The sequence below is a fragment of the Elgaria multicarinata genome, chromosome 10, assembly GCF_023053635.1.
Source record: "Elgaria multicarinata webbii isolate HBS135686 ecotype San Diego chromosome 10, rElgMul1.1.pri, whole genome shotgun sequence".
NCBI classification, from domain to species: domain Eukaryota; kingdom Metazoa; phylum Chordata; class Lepidosauria; order Squamata; family Anguidae; genus Elgaria; species Elgaria multicarinata.
Window position 1 is genome coordinate 22,325,930 of NC_086180.1, and position 23,082 is coordinate 22,349,011.

General features: G+C 42.0%; 1 protein-coding gene across 1 annotated transcript in view; it reads left to right on the top strand.

Annotated features, from left to right (window-relative positions):
- GRID2 (glutamate ionotropic receptor delta type subunit 2) overlaps positions 1–23,082 on the top strand; it is a 1,050,481-nt gene that overhangs the window by 1,020,145 nt on the left and 7,254 nt on the right. Inside the window, exon 15 of the mRNA XM_063135400.1 lies at positions 19,165–19,405. Coding sequence (XP_062991470.1) covers positions 19,165–19,405 — 241 coding nt within the window. The remainder of the gene's footprint in view (positions 1–19,164; positions 19,406–23,082) is intronic.

Genomic DNA, 23,082 nt, shown 5'->3' on the forward strand with positions numbered 1-23,082 from the left:
CTATTTGAAGGACCATCCAGGCCAAGTCCTGCTTAAAGATAAAGAGTTCTAAGCAGGAAAAGCCATCCAATGGCCCTTAAAGATGCCCATCAACAATTAACACTATTACAGCAGACTGGGCAAGCGCAAGGGTCACCTCGTCACTGACTTCCCCATTGCAGTGTGGTTCTTGTATTTCCATTTAAATTCTAGAGGTGATTTCTAAATGTGTGTATCTACATATGAATTAACAAACTGCCCAGAGAGCTTCGGTTATTGGGCATTATATACATGTAATAAATAAATTAAATAAATAAATAAATAAATAAATATGCAAATTTTATGCAAATCTTGTGTCAAATGTCCTCTTTTGGCTAATGCATAAGTGGTCACCCTACCCTTGAAAACAGCTGTCCAAGTTAAGATTTTCTTAGGAGCTTTCTCTTTTTTTCTTACTGCTTGGAGGAAGGAAAAGGTTTGGGACCGGTTCATTGACACAATCATAAATAAGGCTTCTCTGCTGCTTCAGCATGGATTGCTTTATTCCTTCTCATTTTCTCATATCAACTTGTCTGGTGGTTCAGCCTCCAGCAGTTTCAGGCAGCTGCTAGTTCCAAGGGTGAGACTCCCCCTGGAATTATTTATTGCAGCTCTCAAAGGCAGGACAGTGATTTACGGGATGTCTTCTCCAGCAGCTGTGAATTTGCAGCCCAGTGATAGGACCATTCTGCACAATCCTAATTTTCATCCCGACATAAAAATTATAGAAGAGTGGGTGGCCTGGCTGAAATTAATAGCGCTCTTACAAAACACCTGCGAAGAAGACCCATAGCTCAGGAGAACCTACCGGCCACTCAGGAGGAACCATAGCAAGCATGGTGGTATGGCACATATACTACCATGATCATCCTGGTTGCCCTCCTCTGGAGCGTGTTCAGAGGAGGGCAACCAGGATGATCAGGGGTCTGGAAACAAAGCCCTATGAAAAGAGACTGAAACAACTGGGTATGTTTAGCCTGGAGAAGAGAAGATTGAGGGGAGACATGATAGCACTCTTCAAATACTTAAAAAGTTGTCACACAGAGGAGGGCCAGGATCTCTTCTCGATCCTCCCAGAGTGCAGGACATGGAATAATGGGCTCAAGTTAAAGGAAGCCAGATTCCAGCTGGACATCAGGAAAAACTTCCATTCCTGACAATGGAATCAGTTACCTAGGGAGGTTGTGGGCTCTCCCACACTAGAGGCCTTCAAGAGGCAGCTGGACAACCATCTGTTAGGGATGCTTTAGGGTGGATTCCTGCACTGAGCAGGGGGTTGGACTCGATGGCCTTGTAGGCTCCTTCCAACTCTGCTACTCTATGATTCTATGATTCTATGTTTTTGCCTGCAGAAAGTCCTAGTCTCAACCCCAGCATCTCCAGTTCAAATGACATTGACTAACAAAGCTTGGAGATCTCTGCCAGTGAACTTAGGCAATGCTAAGCCAGGTGGACCATTAGCCTGATTCCAGATATATGTTGGGGGTGGAAGTGTACTACCACCTCACCCAGAAGGAAGGGGAAAGGATACCTGCTATTGGTCTTTTGCATGCAGACAAGTTGTGAATGAAAATTCCTTATTGGAATGCACAATGTGCTTCCCACTGAGAGTAATGCAGTGCTGACTGATTTTGTATGTGAGGGCACATTCCGATGTATAGTCACCCTTTTTCTTCCTCATCTCAACCTAGTTGTGACTCCAGTTGCTGGTGTGTGTGTGTGTGTTACTGAAAGAAAATAAATCAGATAGAATCAAACAGAAGGGGGCAAGTGTGGAGTGTAATAAGTCAAATATAGACACTAATATTACTATGACCTGTTTAGGAGGCTGATCACATCTTTGTGCAAGGGGGTGGGGAGGGAGCAAAGCTCTTATTGCAAGAAACACATCATCCCTTGAGCTTTGGATGGTGAAATTAAATTATAGGGTTATGAGAATGAGGAAGGTGATTCTTGATCTAGGGAGGGGCAAGTTACAGGGCATACAAAAATTGAGGCAAACTGGCCCCCAGATGGTGGGGCACTCTCAGCAGAGCCCTTTCTCCAGAAGACTTCCATGTAATTGCAGATGTCAGCAGCAAAGTGGTGACATGCTCTCTGGATGTATAACATAAGCAGTGCATACTCTTGGTATCGCACAGTCTTGTGTTCCTTGGGAACAGCCTGGCAGGATCTACACTACTGTTTTAAAATGGTTTATAACAGTAGTGACAACCGTTGGGGCCCAGGACACACTCCCTAGACAGTCTTCAAAATGTTTTCAAAGTGTTATATCCTGCTTAGTGCAGATCTGGCCCCTGTACTCCTGACTGGACAAGAATTTATACTGGCCAGAGCTGCACCAAGCAGGATATAGCACCATGAAAGCAGTATGAAAGCAGTATATAAGAGGCAGGAGCTACACCAAGCAGGATATAGCACCATGAAAGCAGTATATGGTATGTGTCAATGGGCCCCAACAGTTGTCAGTGCACTTCAATACCTCTATAAAATAGCATTGTGGCTCCTGCCTCTTATATACTGCTTTCATACCGCTTTCATAGTGATATCCTCCTTGGTGTAGATCTGGCTATGGAAGGACTGGGAAAGTCGCAGTGCAAAACAAGAATTTACTATATCAGAAAATGGCTGCCACCACCATGGCGCCACCACAAAATGACTGCCATGGGGGGAGTGGCAAAGAACAAGTAACCTGTCCAAAAGACTGAAGATAAGGTGTGGTCTGAGCCCCAACACACTAAAAAAAAAACTAATTTGAAACCACAGTTTTCAGCACCAATAGAAGCCTGTTTCATAGCAATCCCAAACGTCAGTAAGAAAATGTGTTCATGGGGGAGGGCGGGATGTGGAAGGTGGAAGGCACCTGGGGTCTGGGGTACATTGGAGCAAAAAGTCAGAGGCCGATTTCTTACTTGGTTCGTCCAATAAGAAGTGGGGAGGGTGCTAGGAAAATGGCAGGGAAGAGTTTGCGAGGCTAAGCACAGCAAAGGGGGCCTTTGAGTTTTGGAGGGAAAGGGTGGGCCGCCCAAGGAGCAGAATGGATAGATTTAGAGAAGTTTGGGAGAAAAAGGGAGAAAGAAAGCCGAAGTGGTATATTTACCTTTTTCAGAAGAGAGAGCACAAAGGACTGTATTTTCTACTTGGTCACAATTACTTATGGTCACATGCTACCCTCTGGGCTTCTGGTCACAAATCTACAATAGGGTAATTACCTCAGTGTCAGTTACTGTATGCACCATGTTTTTTTGTTCCCAAGTGGACAAAGTTTAGCACAGGTGAGGATGGAAAAACTGAATGGCTAGCTAAGAAACACAGAAAACAAAGAGGGGAATTTAGGAGAAAGGCATGGAAGCAAAGCTAGCTAAGTGAAATACCACAACACAGTGTTTCCCAAAGTGGGACTCAGCCCACTTTTGGAGGGGTCTCAGTGCTGCAAATGGACTAGTCCCTTTTTGTTTGACCATACTGTGCCACAGTCATGCCAAAAATACTGCATTGGCCAGTGTGACAGAAGGAATTGGTTAGAGAAGGAGGTGATTTTTTTGATATTTTTTTCAGAACTGGGGAAAAATAGGAGGGGATAAAAGAAGGAGGCAGGATGTGAGTGTAAAAGCAGCAGGAGGGAGGGATGAAAGAAACTGGTAGTTTGAGGACTGGGTATGAAAAGAGATGGTGAGAAGAAATGACAGGAGGTGAGTAAGAATACTTTCAGATACATTTGGAGGGAGTGGGGAGGAAAAACTAAAATAAGAAGTCCTCTGCTTAGATAGAACCCCCAAATTAGCAAGTTCTGCCTGAAATGTGGAAGCTGAATCATGATACCTTTAGAGCCAATGCCTGTACTTAACCTGAGGAAAGCGGAATTAAGGAGCTCTCTGCTGCAAGGAAAACACTGCGGGAAAGAATTTAACAATTTCCAAAGTGGGATTAGGTATCAATACAAAACTATATCAGTAATTGCCTGACGATGGTGCCACATTCTGCCTCTATCTGCTGCCATTTTGTGACTGGTAGACCTACCAAACTGGGCCTACCCAAATACATCCATACAAACATCCAGAAAGCAGACAGGGAATTCATGAATTAGTAAAAGACAGCATGACTTGGCAAAGCCCATCATGTCCATCTATAAAACTGCCATGAGTGAGAAAAGAGAGATGATGATGATGATGATGATGATGATGATGGCAACGGCAACAACAACAAATTTGTAAACCACCCAGAGAGCTTCGGCTATTGGGCAGTATAGAAATGCAATAAATAAATAAATAAACAAACAACAACAACAATGCCTCCCTGAGGTACGGCAAAAGGTCAGCAACCCCCAGATTGGTCTTATGTATACAGTACGGCAAGTCTTTCAGAGGCCTGGGCAAGTTTTTTGAGCTCACAGAATAACTGAAATATGACACTGAAAGAGAAGCTGGTTGGAAAGTTGCAATGGGTGTTTCGCTAGTCCTCCACTATCGTTACCTTAACCAAGATTGAACCCATAGTGTCTTCACAATCAATTAATTATGTAGCTGAGCAGGGATTTGAACCTTGGACTCCTTGGTCCAAGTCAAAAATGATACACCTTACCATAGTGGCTATCAAATGTACATTTGGTTCAATGTTCTAGCTGTGCATATAAAAGGTTTTTTTCTCCTTGTTCTTTTATATGGGTAGGGTCATTCAGTTACATATTTTTTCCCTCACCTGCAGTCCATCAATAGTTTCACCTCTTTGTGTAGATTGGGCCTTGCTCATTAAGATAGAGGCAGAGCAGAAGGAATTAATTTCATAGAGTTTGTGAAGACAAGGGAGAAAAATGACCCCAGCCTTGACAGTATACTTCAACTCACACATTCAGTATATTGCCAGAGGGATTTGATTATCAACAGATGAAACAGTGGGTCCTTCTACAGATTGTTATCAGTATTGAATGGCACTCAATTTTTATGAAAGCTATTTCTCTGTTATTGAAACTTGCAGTAGTGTCATTCACTGAGTAAAGATTTCAACACCATCCGCTTGCTGCAAAGTAGTGGCTCTTTCCATTTGATGTTGGACCAAATCACCTAATGAGGCATCCCATATTGGGTTTAGAACTGTAAGGTCAGCAGCACTGATCGGCTGTGTATTTGCTGACTTGTACCATTGATGGTCCTGGAAGTGCTGTTAAACCAGAGACTGGCTTTTCAAATTTATCTCTTGTGAGAAAATGTCCTTAAAATCACTTCAAATGTCCGGCACGCTCAAGTGAACAAAACACATTGGTAGTGGCAACAAATAATCCACCACTTAGGGCAGAGCCAACACAAAACATTTCACTGCCTGAGGCAAAGGATAAGATGGTGGTCTCCCCATTCCATGTACAAAAGCCAACTGGATTGGCAGTTGGGATCTTGCTGGTGATGCGATAGGTTTTTCCACTACACCCAAGGTAGCAGGCCAGTTTAGACAGACCCAGACAAGCAGAGTGGTTTATACAATTCTGTCCTCTAACAGAGGGGAATGATGAGGAACAACCAGCTCACTCTGCCTAATGGTAGGACCGGCTCTGCACTGCATAGCTGAGAGGTAGAACAGGAGCTCACTCACAGGTTCATCTCCAGTTAAATGTATCTCAGGAATTATGGATGGGGAAGATTCTGCCTCAGTTTCTGGACAGCCACTACAATACTGAGATGGATGGACCAATGGCTTTGACTCTGTATGTGTCAGCTTCATATGTTCAGGTTCTATGAAAGGCTCAACCTTGGCCAATTCTTTTGTCATGATTGGCTGAAGGGATGGTCTACCAATCCACCTTTAAATTATACAGCCAGCACAGTAGATATTGGGATCCTATGAGTAGCTCTGTACCCTACCATCTTTCAAGATCATTGATGGTGTTGAAGAAGTGCCTTATATTTCATTTCATTTCATTTTTGCTTGTTTGTTTGTTTTCCCTGAATGTCCTTCATTTCCAAGTCTAAGTCAAGTTTATTGTATTTAGCAACCAGCCATTATACATCCCCCATTTTTGAAGGTGTAAAAGCATGTTTTGTGAATGGTTGTCTTGAGTTCTCCATTTCCTTCATAGGCTACCTTCCAATATTTTATTTATTACTTATTAGATTTATATCCCACCTTTCCACCAAAATGGGGCTCAGGGCAGCTAAAGTGGGGGTCAAGGTGAGAGCAGATGCCAGTACGACAAGAGTGAAGGCCACCTACTGAGCTTCATCATTTAATCTTTCTGTAGCCTTGAAAGGGCTTGAAGGATTGCTTTCTTGATCTAAGATACAGCCCAAAAACCTCTATTGGTGTTATTCATTCTGTTGCTAATCTATCCTGCACCTTTGGCATGATATATGTTTATAGGTTGAGCACTCAAAAGCAATGTGAGCAAAGTTCTGGTAACAAGGAGGATATTTTACAGGGGGTGAAGGAATGAAAATGTTTTCTGATGGAACATTGATTTTGTTTTCCTACCGCCTCCAAAGTATTGTCATTAAAACAACAGATTACAGTGCTGATGCATATTATTATAGGCATAATTTTTGAATGCAAGGGACTGTCATGAATTTCTTGGACATTTATAGAGAGTTTGAAGTTTCAGCTCATGAAAACATAGCATTTGTATTCCGTCTCCAGTTTTACCTAAGAGTGTGTAATCTTCCAATTGCTGTCTCTGCAATAGCTCTATTGATGCTATTGAGATAACTCCCAAATAAGTACATGGATAAGTACTTTCATAAACTTTACGCTGTACTCTTACTAGCCACATAATAAACTTTGAGCTGTATTCCTACTAGCCACATAATACATTTGCACACACACACGAACACACACACACATCTACCTGCAAAAAGCATTTTCTTCCCTACTCCCTCTTTTTTTCCCATTTCTATTTTCTGTGATTGAAATTGATTTTTAAGAAGCAGGCAGTATAATATGATAGGGCCTTTTGACCTTGTAAATGTCATTGTTTGCAGGCTTAAGAGAGTAATTGCAACCACAGCCCTTGGATTTATGCAGAAGTCGTCATTTGTAGCTTTTATACTATTCTGTAATCCAGTTTTGTTTTGTTTTGTTTTTAAAGATAATTTAGGGATCATATCAGCTCCCTCTGTACTGTTGCCTTATTTCCTTTTGATCTCCCATCTTTCTGTTACATCCATCTGCCGTCTCTTGCTTTTTTTATTTTGATTAGTTTATTATCTCTTTGGAACAAGAGCTCTTTAAAAAAAAACTGTACTAGGGCCCTGCCTAGTACAATAAGCTTTTGAAGCCCCTTGGGGCAAGACACCCTCACTGGGGCCCTCCTTTGGTGAGTCTACCTCCTTACTACCATTGTCATCAGCTGCTATTGCTCTTCATCCTCTTTCGCATCATTGCTACCAGTTGCTTGTTTCAGAGGCAGAGAGCCAATGAGCAAATAGGCAGTGGCACTTACTGCTCCTCCATTCTCACCACCACCACCGCTAGAACAACTGGCAGGTGAACAAGCAGGTGGCAATGGTAAAGAGGAAGAGCTATGTCAGGGGCTCTTCTCAGCAGCCCCCTCCTGGGGTGTGGGACTTTGGCAAATGCCCAACCATGCCTACTCTTGACACTGGAACCCCATAATTTTCTCACCTACAGTAATAACATCAAGTAAAGTATGCCATTCTGTGGGGCTCTAGGTAGAACTTCTCCGAACCAGATAATTTCCACCCACCTGGACAACAGTGCTCTGTCTCAGTAAATTAGGCTGGATGCTCTTTCTCTACATTTATTTTTCTGACACGAGGCGCCTGAACAGCTGTGTGAGAGCAAGCACCCACATTGCCTGAAGCATCACTCCAAGGCTGAGATGATTCTTCCTGGATTCTCACAATTAAAAGAAATGCATTTCCCCCCCTTCTCTCCTTACCTTTTAACCTAAATATCATATTGGGCTTACAAACTATGTTGACATTTTTAAAAGATCACCCAAGTGTTCCCTTTTCCATTTGCCATTTTGGCTTCTGTCTCTGCAGGAACCACTACTGAATCCTTTGCAGCAGCCCAATCTATCCCTTAGGCAGGTTTCATGATGCCTATTATCCGTTCATTTGGAGCACAACTTCCATATTATGAAAGATCAGGCCTGCCATTTCTGCAATGACTTCTGCAGCTTTAGCATAAATGTATAGCACATATAGAAATCTTAAAAGTTCACTAGTCAGCACAACTCTTAAGAGCCATCAAGAGGCTAATTGGACTTTGCTTCTCAGTGGTTACAGAATGATTTTGCAAATTGCTTCGAAAGCAGGTCAAGGATCCTGGATCCCTCACTTATAGATTCTTTTTTCTTTTGTAGGAAAGTTGTGATGTCCAGACAGAACCCATTAATTAATAGCACATCTTCCAGTTTCATTTTTCCATGTATTTTTTCTTTGTGTAAAAAAGCAAAGAGATAAAATCAGATGTAAAGTCCTCCTATAAAGTGTTCTGAACCAAAATCTGATTAACCAGAAGTGCTACGACTTATCCTAACTTATCATCACCAATTAAGGAGCCATAATGTGTAGCTCAAAGTGCTTAACCACCGTGGCTTAGCATGCCGTCTGAACTGCGGTTTTGGCATGTTTCAATCCCCCATCTTACTCTTCAAAAGGAGCAGTCACAGGGCTCTCAATACAGATCAAGGCCTGGGGTGCAGTGGGATAAAGTTTCAGCCATTTTTCCATTCAAAATTGCCCCTCTTTCTAAATGTGTTTCCCCCCCTCCAAACCCCCCCCCCCCACAAATGCTATGTGCAGCAAATTGCAGTTTTGGGAGGGATTATATTCAGTAGCAAAAGAGTGTGCCGAAAAAGCTAAACCACTCACCCAACCCCCACTGTGGTCCAAATCCAGATTTGGAGAGGGGAGCTGCAGCTGCATTTTGTAAAGGAAAAAGACTGAAGAATCCTAACTACTTAGTATGAATGGATGAGTCAAAGCAGGCAGCTCCTACAAGCAGGCTTCCAATCTAAAAAAGAGACCCTGCTGACAAGGAAAGGACCATGGAAATGGGAAGATAAAGGGAGAAAATCATATTGGGAACGCCTGAGCAAAAAGATCCATCCAGTAGAGGCTGGTGGCTCTGATTTCAGCGGGTTTGTGAATCAGTTCTGGGTATCAGTCAGAACCAGCGAGAACTCTAAAGGAGCTATCCAAGGTGCTGAACCAATTTGGGGGCTTGGGTACAGCACCTTGAATAGCTCTTTTAGAGTTCTGACTGATTCCAACTAAAACCCAGAATGGATTCAGAGCCCAATGAAATCAGGGCCACCATCCTCCACTGGATGAATTGCATCTTGAAGTTGGTGATGGTTGGATGAAACAAGGCAGGAGGCAGTGGTGAGGGTGAATTGTTGCATTAAAAAAAAACACCATTGCATGACCTCAGTGGAAGGACATCTTTTGCACTAAAGCACAAATCATTTAAAAGTCAACCTGGATGGGAATGAGAAATAGCATAGAAACCGAAAGAGTATTTGAGAACCCCTAGCCACCATCCTGAAAACTGATCTGAATCCATAACACTTCTTGTTCCTGGAAACACTGGCTTTGCACATTCATGACTCAACATAATGAATTCATTCAATGTTTGCTATAACAGCACTGGGCTTAATGAATGTATAATATTGTTGTGACTCTCTTGGGAGAAGCTTCTGGTGTACCATATAGGATTGGCAAATGGACATCCATATCTCCATTTTCATTCTCCTCTGGGCAGGCAATAAATGAAGATAACTTCAGTGCCCCCTTTCCATATTAAACATATGCAGAAGATCATGATTGTCTATTTCTTTCCCAACTTTCAGAAACGTTGCACTCAGCAGAATAACAAAGCAAGATGAAGAATCTACACTAGCATTACTTTTAAGACGCTCTCCAAAGCTTATTCTAACAATAAACATAATGAATATATTATTTCATATTAATGAGCATGTTCTTCATTATAGTTTAATGTTATGTATTTATCTTCTTTTTAAAAAACAAGTGAAAAAAGTTCAGTTCTTCAACTAGTGCTGAGCCAAAAGGTGTTTTTCCTCCTCCCAAATAAAAGCACCCTCCTTTTTTAATGCGGCAGGATCTACGCTACTGCTTTATAATGGTATTGAAGTGCACTGACAACTGTTGGGGCCCATTGACACATACCATATACCATTTTCAAACCATTTTCAAAGTGTTATATCCTGTTTGGTGTAAATCTGGCCTGGATATGAAAACGTTCACATGGAGCCAGGTGTTTAGGGCAAGAGGAGACCTCCCTGTAGCTCCCAATCCAGCAACTGCTATGACAGAATGTAGCTGGTGGTGTGCATCTAGATGCTACACTCTGTAGTACTTGCAATGGGGTGTACATTCAGGCATACAGCTAAATGCTCAGCCCCACTCACATTCTGCAGCAATTAGTCACATGTACTTATGTACATGTACTTGTGTGACCAGAACTGGACAAAAGTCTTGCTGGACGTTTCTGGCAGGCAATGGAGTCACACAGTAGCATCACATTGGTCGTCTCAGCAATGTGAGAGCTTTTTTTGCTTCAGCTGATATCATTAGTTATTCAAAGCAGGTTGGCTCCATGGTGTCATGACTTCATCACATTCACTACATAATGTGCAATTCCTGGGATCATCCACTGAAGAATAAAAGTGCCCCCAAAATTGTGCCAAGGCAGCAGTACATCAGGGCTATGAAGAAGCTTGGAAAAAATACACAAAATTCCTGAATTACTATAACATCCATTTTATAGATGAGTTATTGAGTCTTTGAGCTTTTCTACGCAAGGCATTTGTTATGTGCTCGCCTTTCCCTACTAATGGTTTTTCATGGGTTCCTTAGACAATGTTGTGACTATCCAGTTTTGCCTTTTTTTATATAAATAGCATTTTCCACAATTTTTTTCTGGAGCAAGGGAAATAGGGTATTACTTCTGATGGTGAAAGAAAGCACAATGTCCGCTTGTGTATTTATGCTATTCTGCTATACCACAGTGCTAGCTACAGGTTATGTAGCAGGGAAGCAGGGAAGTAAGTGCTCTCTGTGTGGTGGTCGGTTCTCAATTCTGTGATGGAAACAAAAGTAGATGCAGCAGATTAACAGCCTTATGTAGAAAAGCCCTAAGCAATAGTAATTTATGCAGAATTGCATAATAAGTTTTTGGCAGAGATATATAATTGAATTATCTTCTGGAGAGGCCAAATATACTGAATTATCTTCTGGAAAGGTCTAGCTTCTTGAGGTCAGGTGGCTTTTGTAGCCCAGCTTACAACTTGTTGCCAGTTGTGTTGTTTCCTGGAGGAAGCAGATCCATCCCATAATCAATTCCCATTGAGATTTCTGTAAATTGCTCTATGTGGAGCTGCCCTTGAAGAGTGTTCAGAGACTGCAGCTAGTGCAAAATGTGGTGGCAAAGTTGTTTTCTGGCACACACTTTGCTGACCATATTACAGCTTAAATGAACTGCACTGTCTGCCAATTTGTTTCTGGGCCCAATTCAAGGTGCTCGTCCTCAACTATAAAGTCCTAAATGGCTTGGAGGCAGAACATCTGAAAGACCATCTCTTTTTGTATGAACCTGCCTGCAGCTTAAGATCTGCTTCAGAGGCCCCGCTGTTTGTCTCACTAACAAGAGAGGCAAAGTGGTTGGGAACATGGGACAGAGCTTTGTCTGTGGTGGCACCACATTTGTGAAACTCTCTTCTTAAGGTGGTTAGACTGGGCCCTTCTTTATTTAGTTGTTTAGGTGGGCTGTTAATGAATGTTTTTGTTCCACTTGGCTTTCATGTAATTTTAAATGCATTCATTCTGTGCTCTGTTTTGAAGATTGTTTTTCTCCTGTTAATTTTGCAGAATGCAACTTTTTAAAATTTGTAAATTGCTTTTAAGTTTTAAATTATAAGTCGCCTTGGGGCCCTTCCTGGGTCAAAAAGCAACTCAGAAGTAAATAGTAGAATTTCTTACATTAAAAGTCCAAATATATCCCCACAATTAGAATAGTACAGACATTTGTAATTACCCTGAGGAGTTAGGTAGTTATTAAAACCAGAATTAGTTATTTTTGTAAATTAAAAAACAAACACACACCAAAACAATGCCATTGAAAAATGATTTGGTTGTCATCAGCACTCTAATTGCTTGGCAACATCATTTCACATATTCTGCCTGTGTAGATGTCATTCTGATAACTGAATGGCTTATGATAATTTATTGAGAATTGCAATAGCCTTGTAGTGCAGGGAAGAATTATTATTCCAGCTTTACAGCCAGATGATTGAGTGCTCTCAGAAGCACTAAGCACATATGGGTTCACATTTTTCAAAGGAGTTCTAGGTCTCTGTTTAATTTTTTAAAGAGATCTTTTTAAGCACTTATCTTGGATTAGAATGTGGACCACTAGGGCTCTAATGTTTAGGGGATAAAACATGACCCTCTATAGCATATCAAGGACAATACAAAGAATTTATTTATTTATTTATTACATTTCTATACCGCCCAATAGCCAAAGCTTATTTAACCCAGGTAACTCCAAGAAACAAGTAATAACTATTGCAATCACCAACAAGTGAGAATCAAGTGGAACTATGCTGTCTGAGATCTATGGATCATACCTAGACAAGGTGAACATATGGTGGTAACAGTGTACAGTTGCTCTTGTTGGGTCAACTCAGGCCCTTTCTACACCTAAGGGTTATCCCAGGAAAATGGAGGAATCGTCCCTGCCTGCTCCCGGGATCCCCTGTGTGGCATTTGGATGCACAGGAACGATCCCGGGACGATCCCGGGATATAGGGCTGGTGTAGACATGCCCTCAGACAGCTTTTATACAATCAGATACCCATGGGGGCATATTTCCTATATTTATTTTATTAAATTTTTATACCGCCCAATAGCCGAAGCTGTCTGGGCGGTTCATTTGTCTAGCTTGGATCCTCTACAATAGGCAATTCAAATCGTTCTGTCTTTTTCTCTTATTCTGGGCTGTCATACTCAATAAGGCAAAGAGATAGAAGCCAAAGAACTGGATTCATTGCTTCCCCAACCCAGAAATTGGCTTGTAGCAACTTTACATCCAGGGAGTGGGGGAAGGAAACAATACTGTTGGTGAGAATTCCTGCCAGTTTGTATTGGAGTAGATATTTTCCTCCATATGTTCCAATCCAGCAGGGAGATATATATATTTTTAAACTATCATCAGTGGATATGTCCATCCATTCATCCAACCTAAGTTACTTGCACTTAGGTTCTATTGAAATCAATGTGAAAAATTAGTTGTGACTCAAGCCCCATTGATTTTAATTGGAACTAAGTGCAGCTAACTTAGGCCTTAGCTAGACCTAAGGATTATCCTAGGCAAATGGAGGGGTCATCCCTGCCTGCTCCCAGGATCCCCTGTGTGTCATTTGGATGCACAGGGATGATCCCGGGACGATCCCAGGATATAGGCCTGGTCTAGCCATGGCCTTAGTGTGAATCCAACCCAGTGTAAACAATGAGTGAGTTTGCATAATCCTCGAAGGAAAATAAGGCATTGTGGCTTTTTTTCCCCATCTCCACATGTGCCAGTCAAGAGCTGCCTCATTAGCAAAAATTACCCTCACTGGGTGTGGGTTGTTGTGGTTTGTAACCCACCCAGCCACCCACTCTCACTAGGCTTGGACATCATGATAACGAGGGTAAAATAACAAGGAAGTAAAATAGGCTAGAGTCAAATCTGAACTATTAACACAAACCATTTTTCTCCATGTTGTAGCAAGTGGTTCATGCTTTGTTAATGGAAAGCCCTTTCCGTGTGGAGTCAAGTGATTTGCTTGTCATTCTTCCAGAGTTTGGCTTCTAGCACTCCCTCTCGTCTTTGGTTTTCAATGAGGAAAAGCAAGCAGCTGAAATAATGTATTTTGGTTAACATGCCCTGGTACGAGAAACTGGCATTCAGTATTGCATACCCCCTCGAACCATCTGTGAAAAGAGCTGGTGCCCCCTGTCTGAACGTGCCCTTCAGCCTCTCTGAATTTCAGTAATGCATGACCTGAATTACTAAAAACAGAAAAGCTAGCGTACTTCTTCATCGCTGCTTTCTTCCCTTTTCTGTTTGTTACAATAGCATTTTGCTTTCCTAATCATGCCACCTTTCATCTAAATACCAGCAAACACTAATTGGCACACCAAGCCTAATGATATGTGTAAGTGTGAAAGCACATAAAGTGTCATGAGCTGCTTTAACTATAATCCTGGGTGTATGGCAAGCAGTAATCCCATCCTGCTACTGCTGGTCTTGTTATGATGGAGGTGCATAGTGGAAACTAGCACTTATCAAGAAAAATTGAGAGTCTCTGATGGCCAGAATGCCTTTACGGTTATACGTGGGGATGTTCACACAACATGCTAACCCACACTCAGTTATTGAGTATGGGTTGTTGTTGAACCGTGGGCTCTTTGTCGAATTGTTAGTTACCGTGTTGTCTGAACTCCAGACATTTTCCACAGGGTGGCTAGTTAACCACTCTGCACAACCCAACAACAAATCATGGGTTCTCAAGGTGGCTTGTTCAAGAAAAATAACCCATACTGCAATGCATGAAGGATACTGCATTTCCCCCTTAACCTTTAGATCTAAGATATTCAGGATGTGTTGACTGAATAGACCAAATAGTATTCAAAGTGCAAACTGGGGGGCTGTCTGCTGCTAAACTCTGTGCTCTCACTGGTGCACAGTAGTGGCAACTTGTCCTAACAAGGATAGGAAGTGCGGACTTTCCAGTGCCTACCCCTTCCCCCTCCCACAGCTTCTGGCATCCAATAGGAGATCACCTTCCACCCGGGAATGCCCCCAGAGTGGCTCCAAGTGAGGACAGAGTGGTGGAAGACCCGGGTTGCCATTGCTCTGGCTGGAAAAGTCATGCCACGCATCTTCACCTCTTTGCCCCCTGTGGCTTCGAATCTGCGGCTGTGTCATCTAACTGATGCAGCATGGATTCAGAGCCACACTGAGGCAAAGATGACTTCAAGACAACCCCCAGGACCTCTGCGGGTGTTGGGCATGGAGAATGCTCCGGAGACCACCTGAGTACCTCTTTAGCCTTCTTGTATTGTATCTTGACAGTGCCAGTAGGGAGAAGGTTGGGTCTAGCCCTCCAACATCCAATTCTCACCGTTTGCTCCATGGAGTTGATGTTTTCAACATTTGCACTGATCAGCTATGATGGGGACAAGTCTCTGTTGTTTTTCAAGCCACTTGTTTTCTGGAGACCTAAGCGGATGCATCTCTGCCCTACTCCTTATTCCTTTGATCCCCTTATCTCTAGACTGAGCACAAAAGTGTGCACTGCTAAAGCAAAGCACCTTTTTGTTGTCGTTCTTTAACAAAATGATACAAAACTTTTGGAAGGTCTGAACCGCTAATCTCTTGGGACAGGGATGGGGGATGCATTTAGGAGCCTAGGAAGCTGCTAGCCCAGTAGTCCATCTGGCCCAGTATTGTCAACAGTATTCCTTTCAGTATTGCTTTCCAGTGCTTCAGGCAGGAATATTTGCTAGCCCGACTTAGAGAAGATGGGGATTGAAAATGGGAGACCTTCTGCATCCCAAACATGTGCTGTTACCTGAGATATCAGAGAAATCAGCAATGGAACCAAAAGAGTTGAGGGGGAGTTGAATCCAGCCTGCAGATTCTGGAGTGGATCAGCTTTTCCCCTGCCAGACCGGGTACCCAGACTTGCGGACCTTTTTTCCTAACCTATAGGATTTTTGCACGAATTTTGTCATAGGAAAATATGGGGAAAATAAAAAAATGCCCCGAAAATGTGTCTTTCCCCCATGGGCTAAAGTGCGAAGATGTGCATTTGGGTGGAATTTGCACAAATTTGCATTTGTGAAAATTCACATTTACACACATTCAGAAACTGCCAAAAAAAAAAAAACTGATTCTGTCAATGAGTGGATGATGGAGCAAAAGGCGCCTGACAGACAGAATGGATTTTGCACAATCTGTGCATTCATCGCTCTTACCAATGAGCTACAGACCACTAAGTTATAGTTCAAAAGTTTGAGAAAGCCTAGTTTAGTTGATAGTTCTGAAAAGTGAGTATTAGCAGTGGAGGCTGGTGGCCCCGATGTCAATGAGGTGGTGAATTTCCACCGAGTTTCAATCAGAATCGGTTAGAAGTCTACATTTCTGTCTGGTTCTGAATGAAACCCAGTGCCGATTCACCAGACTCCATTGTGAATTCAACAGACTCCATTGAGTATTAGTATACTGAAATGATGATCGTGCCGGTTTGCTGTCTGGTAGGGAAATGCTTACTTACTCTTACTGAACATTGGAGCAAAATGAACATTGTCCATTCCTGCATACAGGCTGCCATCTTGTGGAACATTCAAACATTACAGAAAGCATGGTGCTGTCAAATTAAGGTTGACATGGCCTCAGGTCACTTCTTTTTTTTCTTTTTTTTTAAACACCTCTGCTTTCAGTGACTAATATTATCTTCCAAACTGTCCTCCATTATTCTCCCATGCAAAACCCTTTGAAAATTAATGTGATTTGTGCAGCAGCAGGACCTGGTGGTAGATCTCTCCTGTACTCAAAAATCTCAGCACAAATTACCTCCTTTTATTAAATGACTGAAATAAATTGCCTGAACATTCACCGATTTTGCAGAGGTTAAATCGGATCTGACTTTTGGCCTCATAAAACAGATAGACAGACTAGTCACTTTGATTCTATTATAATTTTCCTTGATATATACAGTCTCTAAATTAAGGATTTAATCACGTCTTTCCACATCTGCAACTCCTCAGCTTAGTTATAAAATCTGTATCTCTGTGCATATTTTTGATAACTATCCTTTAAAACACATTAGTGGGCATGCAATTAACATAATGACTGTAATGGGGTTTTACTGTCCTGTCTTATTGTCATGTGGTTATAATGTTTTATTTATGATCTTATTTGTTTATTGTTATATTGTATTTTTAGTATGAAACACTTTGGGATTTTAGTATTTTAAGTCGTATGAAAACATTACAAGAATTTAAATAAATCAATACCTGTTCAAATATTTTCAAGCATTATACAAATATCTTCTATAGAAAACAGTATCTTGTGTTATCAGGAACTATACAAGCAAATGGAGCATCATTTACTAAAGAGAATAGAACAATTATTCTGTAACTCAGGCCTTAACTAGATCTAAGGTTTATCCTGGGATCGTCCCGGGGTCATCCCTGCCTGCTCCCGGGATCCCCTGTGTGTCATTTACATGAACAGGGATGACCCTGGGACGATCCTGAGATAAACCTTAGGTCTAGCTAAGGCCTCAGTGAATAAGAAGAAAAAGTTGCAGGGCATAAACCTATAACAAAATGCACATACTCAAGACAAAAAAAAAATACATTGTCTTAAGAACATAAGAAGAGCCATGCTGGATCAAACCAAGGATCCATCTAGTCCAGCATTCTGTTCACACAGTAGCCAACCAGTTATCTGTGGGACATAAGTGCAACAGCACCATCCCACCCATGTTCTTCAGAAACTGATGTACAGAGGCATACTGCCTCTGATACTGGAGGTAGCACATACCCATCAGGACTAGAAGCTGCTGATAGCCTTCTCCTCCAGGAATTTTTCTAACCACCTTTTAAATCCATCCAAATTGGTGGCCATCACTATGTCTTGTGATAGTGAATTCCATAGTTTAACTATGTGCTGTGTGCAGTAGTGCTCCCCCAGAACATCCCAGTTACTGGAGCAAGCATCCTTCATTCCACATTAGCCATGTTGAGTGAAGCAACCTGCAAGATTTCTTCGGCTATATTAACAGTGTAGGGTCACTTCAAGGGATACCATTATTTCAATGGGTCCACTTTGAGCCTGAATAAGTGCATGTCTAGACGAGGGTTTATCCACGGGATCATCGCTGTGCGTCCACATGACGCACAGGGGATCCCAGGGGCAAGGAAAGATGATTCCCTCCTTTCCCCTGGGATTACTGGGATTGTCCCGAGACTACGGGACGTGTGGGCAGCCATCCCAGTTTCATCCCAGCTCCTCGCAAGTAAACACAAGGAGCCGAGAACCAGGCATGGGGCACGGAGCTCTTCAGGAACTCAGTGCCCATTGGGGGTGGGAGGCGAAAGCGGGATCTTTTTTAAAACAACAACAACCTTTTCAAAGGAGCGCTCACGCGTTCATCTTCAATTTAAAACAAAAACAAAATGGCAGGTGTGACGTTCTCCGTCCTCCCAGGATGCTGCACGCTGTGTGTTGACTGAGGGGGAGGATCTTGCAATCATCATATCGTGAGATCCTCCCCCTCCTCTCCTTAGGTATAGACATGCCCTAAGTCTGGATCCAACCCATTGCATGCATTTAAATGCCAGTGATTCCAATGGAACATGTGCACATAACAGTGCAACTGATTGTGGCTGTTATATGGAAGTCATTTCCATGGATATAAAATTTAAATCCTTGCCATGCCGCTCACATCCCAATTGGAGCATGAGGAACATGGGAAGGGACTTGGTCCCAGCTGAGTGCAGGTGAATCAGAAATTGAAGATAACAAGGGGTTCTTTTCATGCTGCTTGCCCTGCCATTGATTGGAGAAAACATGGGGATTTCTCTTGCCCTGACCTGGAGAGGGAGAGGGAGGGACCCATGAAGGGTACACAACCCTCCATGAACCAGATGGAGTAACACCACAAGCTGGTTTAGGCCTGCAAGCCGGACATTGCCCTAACCTAATTGGATCTCTCATATCTACATAATATAGTTAGGACTAGAATGTTAGGGTGGATGCACACAACTGCTTTCTGCATAATGGTTTCAAGTTTGTACCATCAGCCTGGCCATTGAAATGTCCATCATATGTCAGTTATCCTAAATGCAGCCTTTTAAGAATTTGCTGGTACCATCAACTGTTAATGGGGCTGTTTCAAGTCATATCTCATGATGAGACTGACCCATGAATTAGTTGTGGGAAGATGCACTTGGTCAGCCATTTGGGCCTCAGGGATGTATTCATTTTCACACATGTGAGAGCTTTTCAGCGGCATGGATTTCTTCTTGTGAGAGTCAGGGCTTTGGGCTGTACAGCAATGAAAGTAAGCTACCATTGTTGCCAATGGCATTTTGTATAACTCTCTGATTTCTCCCCAAGGATTCTAGAACTTCAGCAGAACGGACACATGGATCTACTGAAGCATAAGTGGTGGCCAAAGAATGGCCAGTGTGACCTGTACTCCTCTGTGGACCCCAAATATAAAGGAGGAGCTTTGGACATAAAGAGCTTTGCAGGTGTATTTTGCATACTGGCAGCTGGGATTGTTCTCTCCTGTTTAATTGCAATGTTGGAAACATGGTGGAATAAAAGAAAAGGCTCACGGGTTCCTTCAAAAGAGGTATGAGACCCTTCCATTTCATCATAGCACTAGAGGTGAGAAGGAAAAGATGTATTCTGAAATGTATAGCTCTCTAATCACCAGGAAATGGGGGGCGGGGGGGGGGGGAGAGATGAAGAAAATCAAGAAGGGAAGTAGATATAATGCTAGACTCCAGATCATAGTTATGACTACTTAGCCCAATTGATTTCAGTGGGATTTAATTGTGCACGAGATCATGCCCACTCCATGTTTACTGTTGAATGCAATGCCTTCAACATTATTAGTAATGTATCAGCAATGAAATTTCTTATTATTCCTAGTACGGATAAGATCTATGTTCTACTAACATATTATAACTAGGACTGCAAGCTGCACAGCCCAATCCTATGTTCAAAAGGAATTTCGATGAGACTTACTCCTAAGTAAGTGTGTATGGGATCCATTGAATTGGAAAAATTAATAAATTAAATGTTTAGTTGGTTAAAGTGGAGTCAAATTTTAACTATTTGGGCTGCTAGTTAAGGATGCATTTCCTTATTTTTTTCAAGATACTTTGGTGTGTGTTCCATAAGACATGATAAAGAAAATATTGAACATGATCTTATCTTCTAACAAGTGGCAGCTTTTGTTTATTCAATTGTAAGTTATCTTATATAGAGTGACCATTCCTTCTTCATCACCACAGTTAAAGCTGCATGAGCCCTGCCCTCTTTTGTATCTGGTCAAGAGGGCAGGGCTCCTGCAGCTTTAACTGTTGTGATGAAGAGGAGATTTCACCAGATCCTGCATGCATACAAATGACACCTGCTGAAATTCCCTTTTCTATACAACTGTTAAGGATACAGGAGCCCTGTCCTCCTTTCCATAGGGTCACCTTATCTTATACTTCAGTAGTTTAAACAATCTCCTATATTGTGGGTTTGGTGATATGCTGGTTAATTTAAATATCAAATAATTACTATTAGATGGCAGATGATTAATCAACTAGAATTTCTTTAAACAATTATTCTACTGCCAACCTCCTCTGTTAAGACTCAATGCAAAACGCTGCCTTAAATAAAACAGTATACCAGATTGTCTTATGAGGTTCTCTAAAACTACTTAAAATATTTAGGTGTACAATTCATTAAAAGTTAAGGATGCATAAGTCCTGTTCAGAAAACTGCATTTTAAGCTTGTTAATTCTCCATGGATTTTGCCCTTAGAGTTTTCATAAACCTCAGCTGTTTTCCCACAACACTGTGGATCTCATTATCTAGAAGAACTGGTCATATTCATCATTTTTGCAATCAGAGGCAGAATTAGGGAAGTTTTCATGGCTTTGAACTTGGGCCAGGACCCAAAGAGGTATTTCAGGTGTGCTTGGGCATGCCAGGTCAGATCTATTTGTTTGTTTTACTTTGTTTCCTCTACACAGTTGGCTCCAGTGCCACATCGCAAACAGCTCAGTTTCAAAGTAAGTTTTCCCCAAAAGAAAAGAGACACTGTTGTTTGAGAAACACAAGCAAAAGATTTGTTGGTCATACAGAACTACTTGGGTGGTTCTTTGGTTCCATTAAACTGTTTAAATACATTCAACTGCGTTTCATTTGGGTATCTTGTTACCAGCCCTTAAGGCGACAACCCCCTCTGTGGCTTTAATCATTGCGAGAGACATCTCTCATTTGCTTTCATTTTCTTAATGTTGTCTAGGGCCCTATTCACACATTACATATTCAGGTGTATACCTCAAATGTTTTAAGTGTACACCTATAAAAATAAAATGCAATGAACATGTGTTGGCAGGCCCATGTATCATCCAGATACTCATCAGTGACCTGGGATTGGCTTCAGCCCCCTGTTGAGTGTATATGAGGTGGCAAACCCAGGCTTGCCCCTGCATAATGTGTGAAATGGCCCTAATAGGAGCCCTATGCAAGTGCTAAAGTGAGAGGGCTAAAAATGCATGGCGGCAGTGCCCCTGGATGTGCAACCTCCTCAAATGAGACATGTGCATTTACCACGGTCATCTGAAGATGCTTACAAAACATCTTCTGAATTAGACCCCTGATAAGGCAGTGTTCCTGTTTGCAAGGAATCTTGTAAGCCCGTTCAGTCAAATGCCCTTACAAATGTGCAAAGTTCTTTAGAGGAACACATATGTCCAGGGACATTGGAGGCGGGGCTTGCACGCCCATCCCTATCTCCTGCATTTTAAGCCCTCGCGTGTGCCAGCAAACACCTGCATAGGGATAGGCTTTCATTGGCTTTGCAAAGTTCCATCCATCCATTTTGTTCAGAGAATGGTTTTTTTTTTTTCAAATTCAAGAGAACGGGGTGCATTTATCAAATTCATCACCATCAAATATGAAATGTAAACTCAGCCTTGGTTTGCCTGGCATTGGTCCTTTTCTGGCCAGTTTTGCTATGATATCTCCGAGTTGTTTAATCATTCTGTTTAGGTTTGCTGTTTATCAAGGCAAATATATGTCTTTAACATCAGAGAACTGACAATACAAGGGTCTGACAGTTCCCAGCCAGCCTTGGGCTCAATTTATGAGACTACTCTTTAGAAGAACCATGTACAATCTTTTCCTTTGTGACCTACTCCTTGAGGAAGGGGGGAAAGACCAGCTAGGCGTTTCAAATGTTGAACAGTTCAAATGTTTGTTGGGGGAGGACAAATGAACATACCATAAACTCTTGGTATCTTATATCATGATTTGCTGACTTGCAATTATGCATTTCAATCAAAGTTATCCAGCAAAGCTTCATTTAAAATGGAGCTTTCAAGTGGAGACTTGTCCTGAATGCCCCCTCTATCCAAGGTACAGGGTTCATTCAGTGCTACAAAGGTTATGAACTAACCTTAACATTCAATTTAGCATCCACGAAATCCACTGGCTCTTCCAGAGTCTGAAATTGGAGTTGGTGTTGGGCTGACTTATCCAGGGGCTGACCTGCTCCAGAATGCAAGCTTCTTCTTTCTTAATTTTTGTAATGACAAAAAAAAATGCCTTATGGTTGTAAAGATAACTTTCCAGTTGTGAACCAAAGTAACCCATGCAGTCATGTCTGCTTGTGTCTGCAGACAGCCTTAAACAATAGCTCTGAGAGAAGTGTGACCTGTCCCCATTAATCTCAGTGGGATGTAGACTCTGAAGCCTGGTGATAATTTAAATGTCCGCATTGTTGAATATGTCACTGTTGATCAAGGCACACGGGAAAGAAGAGGAGCAATCATTTTATGGAGCTATGCACAAACCATCCTGTGAGTGGTGTCTCATTTTGATGTCTTGAGTGGGTGGAAGTGTGGGTCATGGGTTGGTATTTGGGCAAATATCACACTTTAAGTCTTCCCCTTTGCTTTGTTTTTAATTCTGACATCAACCAAGATCATGTATCATTCTGGGATGTGTGACAGGCTCAGCATTAATAATGTTGACTTGACTCACAAAAGCCCAGATTTTAGTGAAATGGAGAATAGACCACGCCAAATAAGACCAAGGGGAGGTTCTTGCAAAAGCAACATCGAAGTTAGACATTGTAATGGAATTCCCTGCTGCTTATTTAATAATTAGAGTGATGATAGCAAAAGCCAATTCAGACATTACATTAGGAAAAAGGAATGCAAACATGTGAGTGAGCTGTGCACCTTATTTTGGGTGCGATGCTATGCATATTTAGACAGAAAAAAGTCCTACAACTCCCAGCAT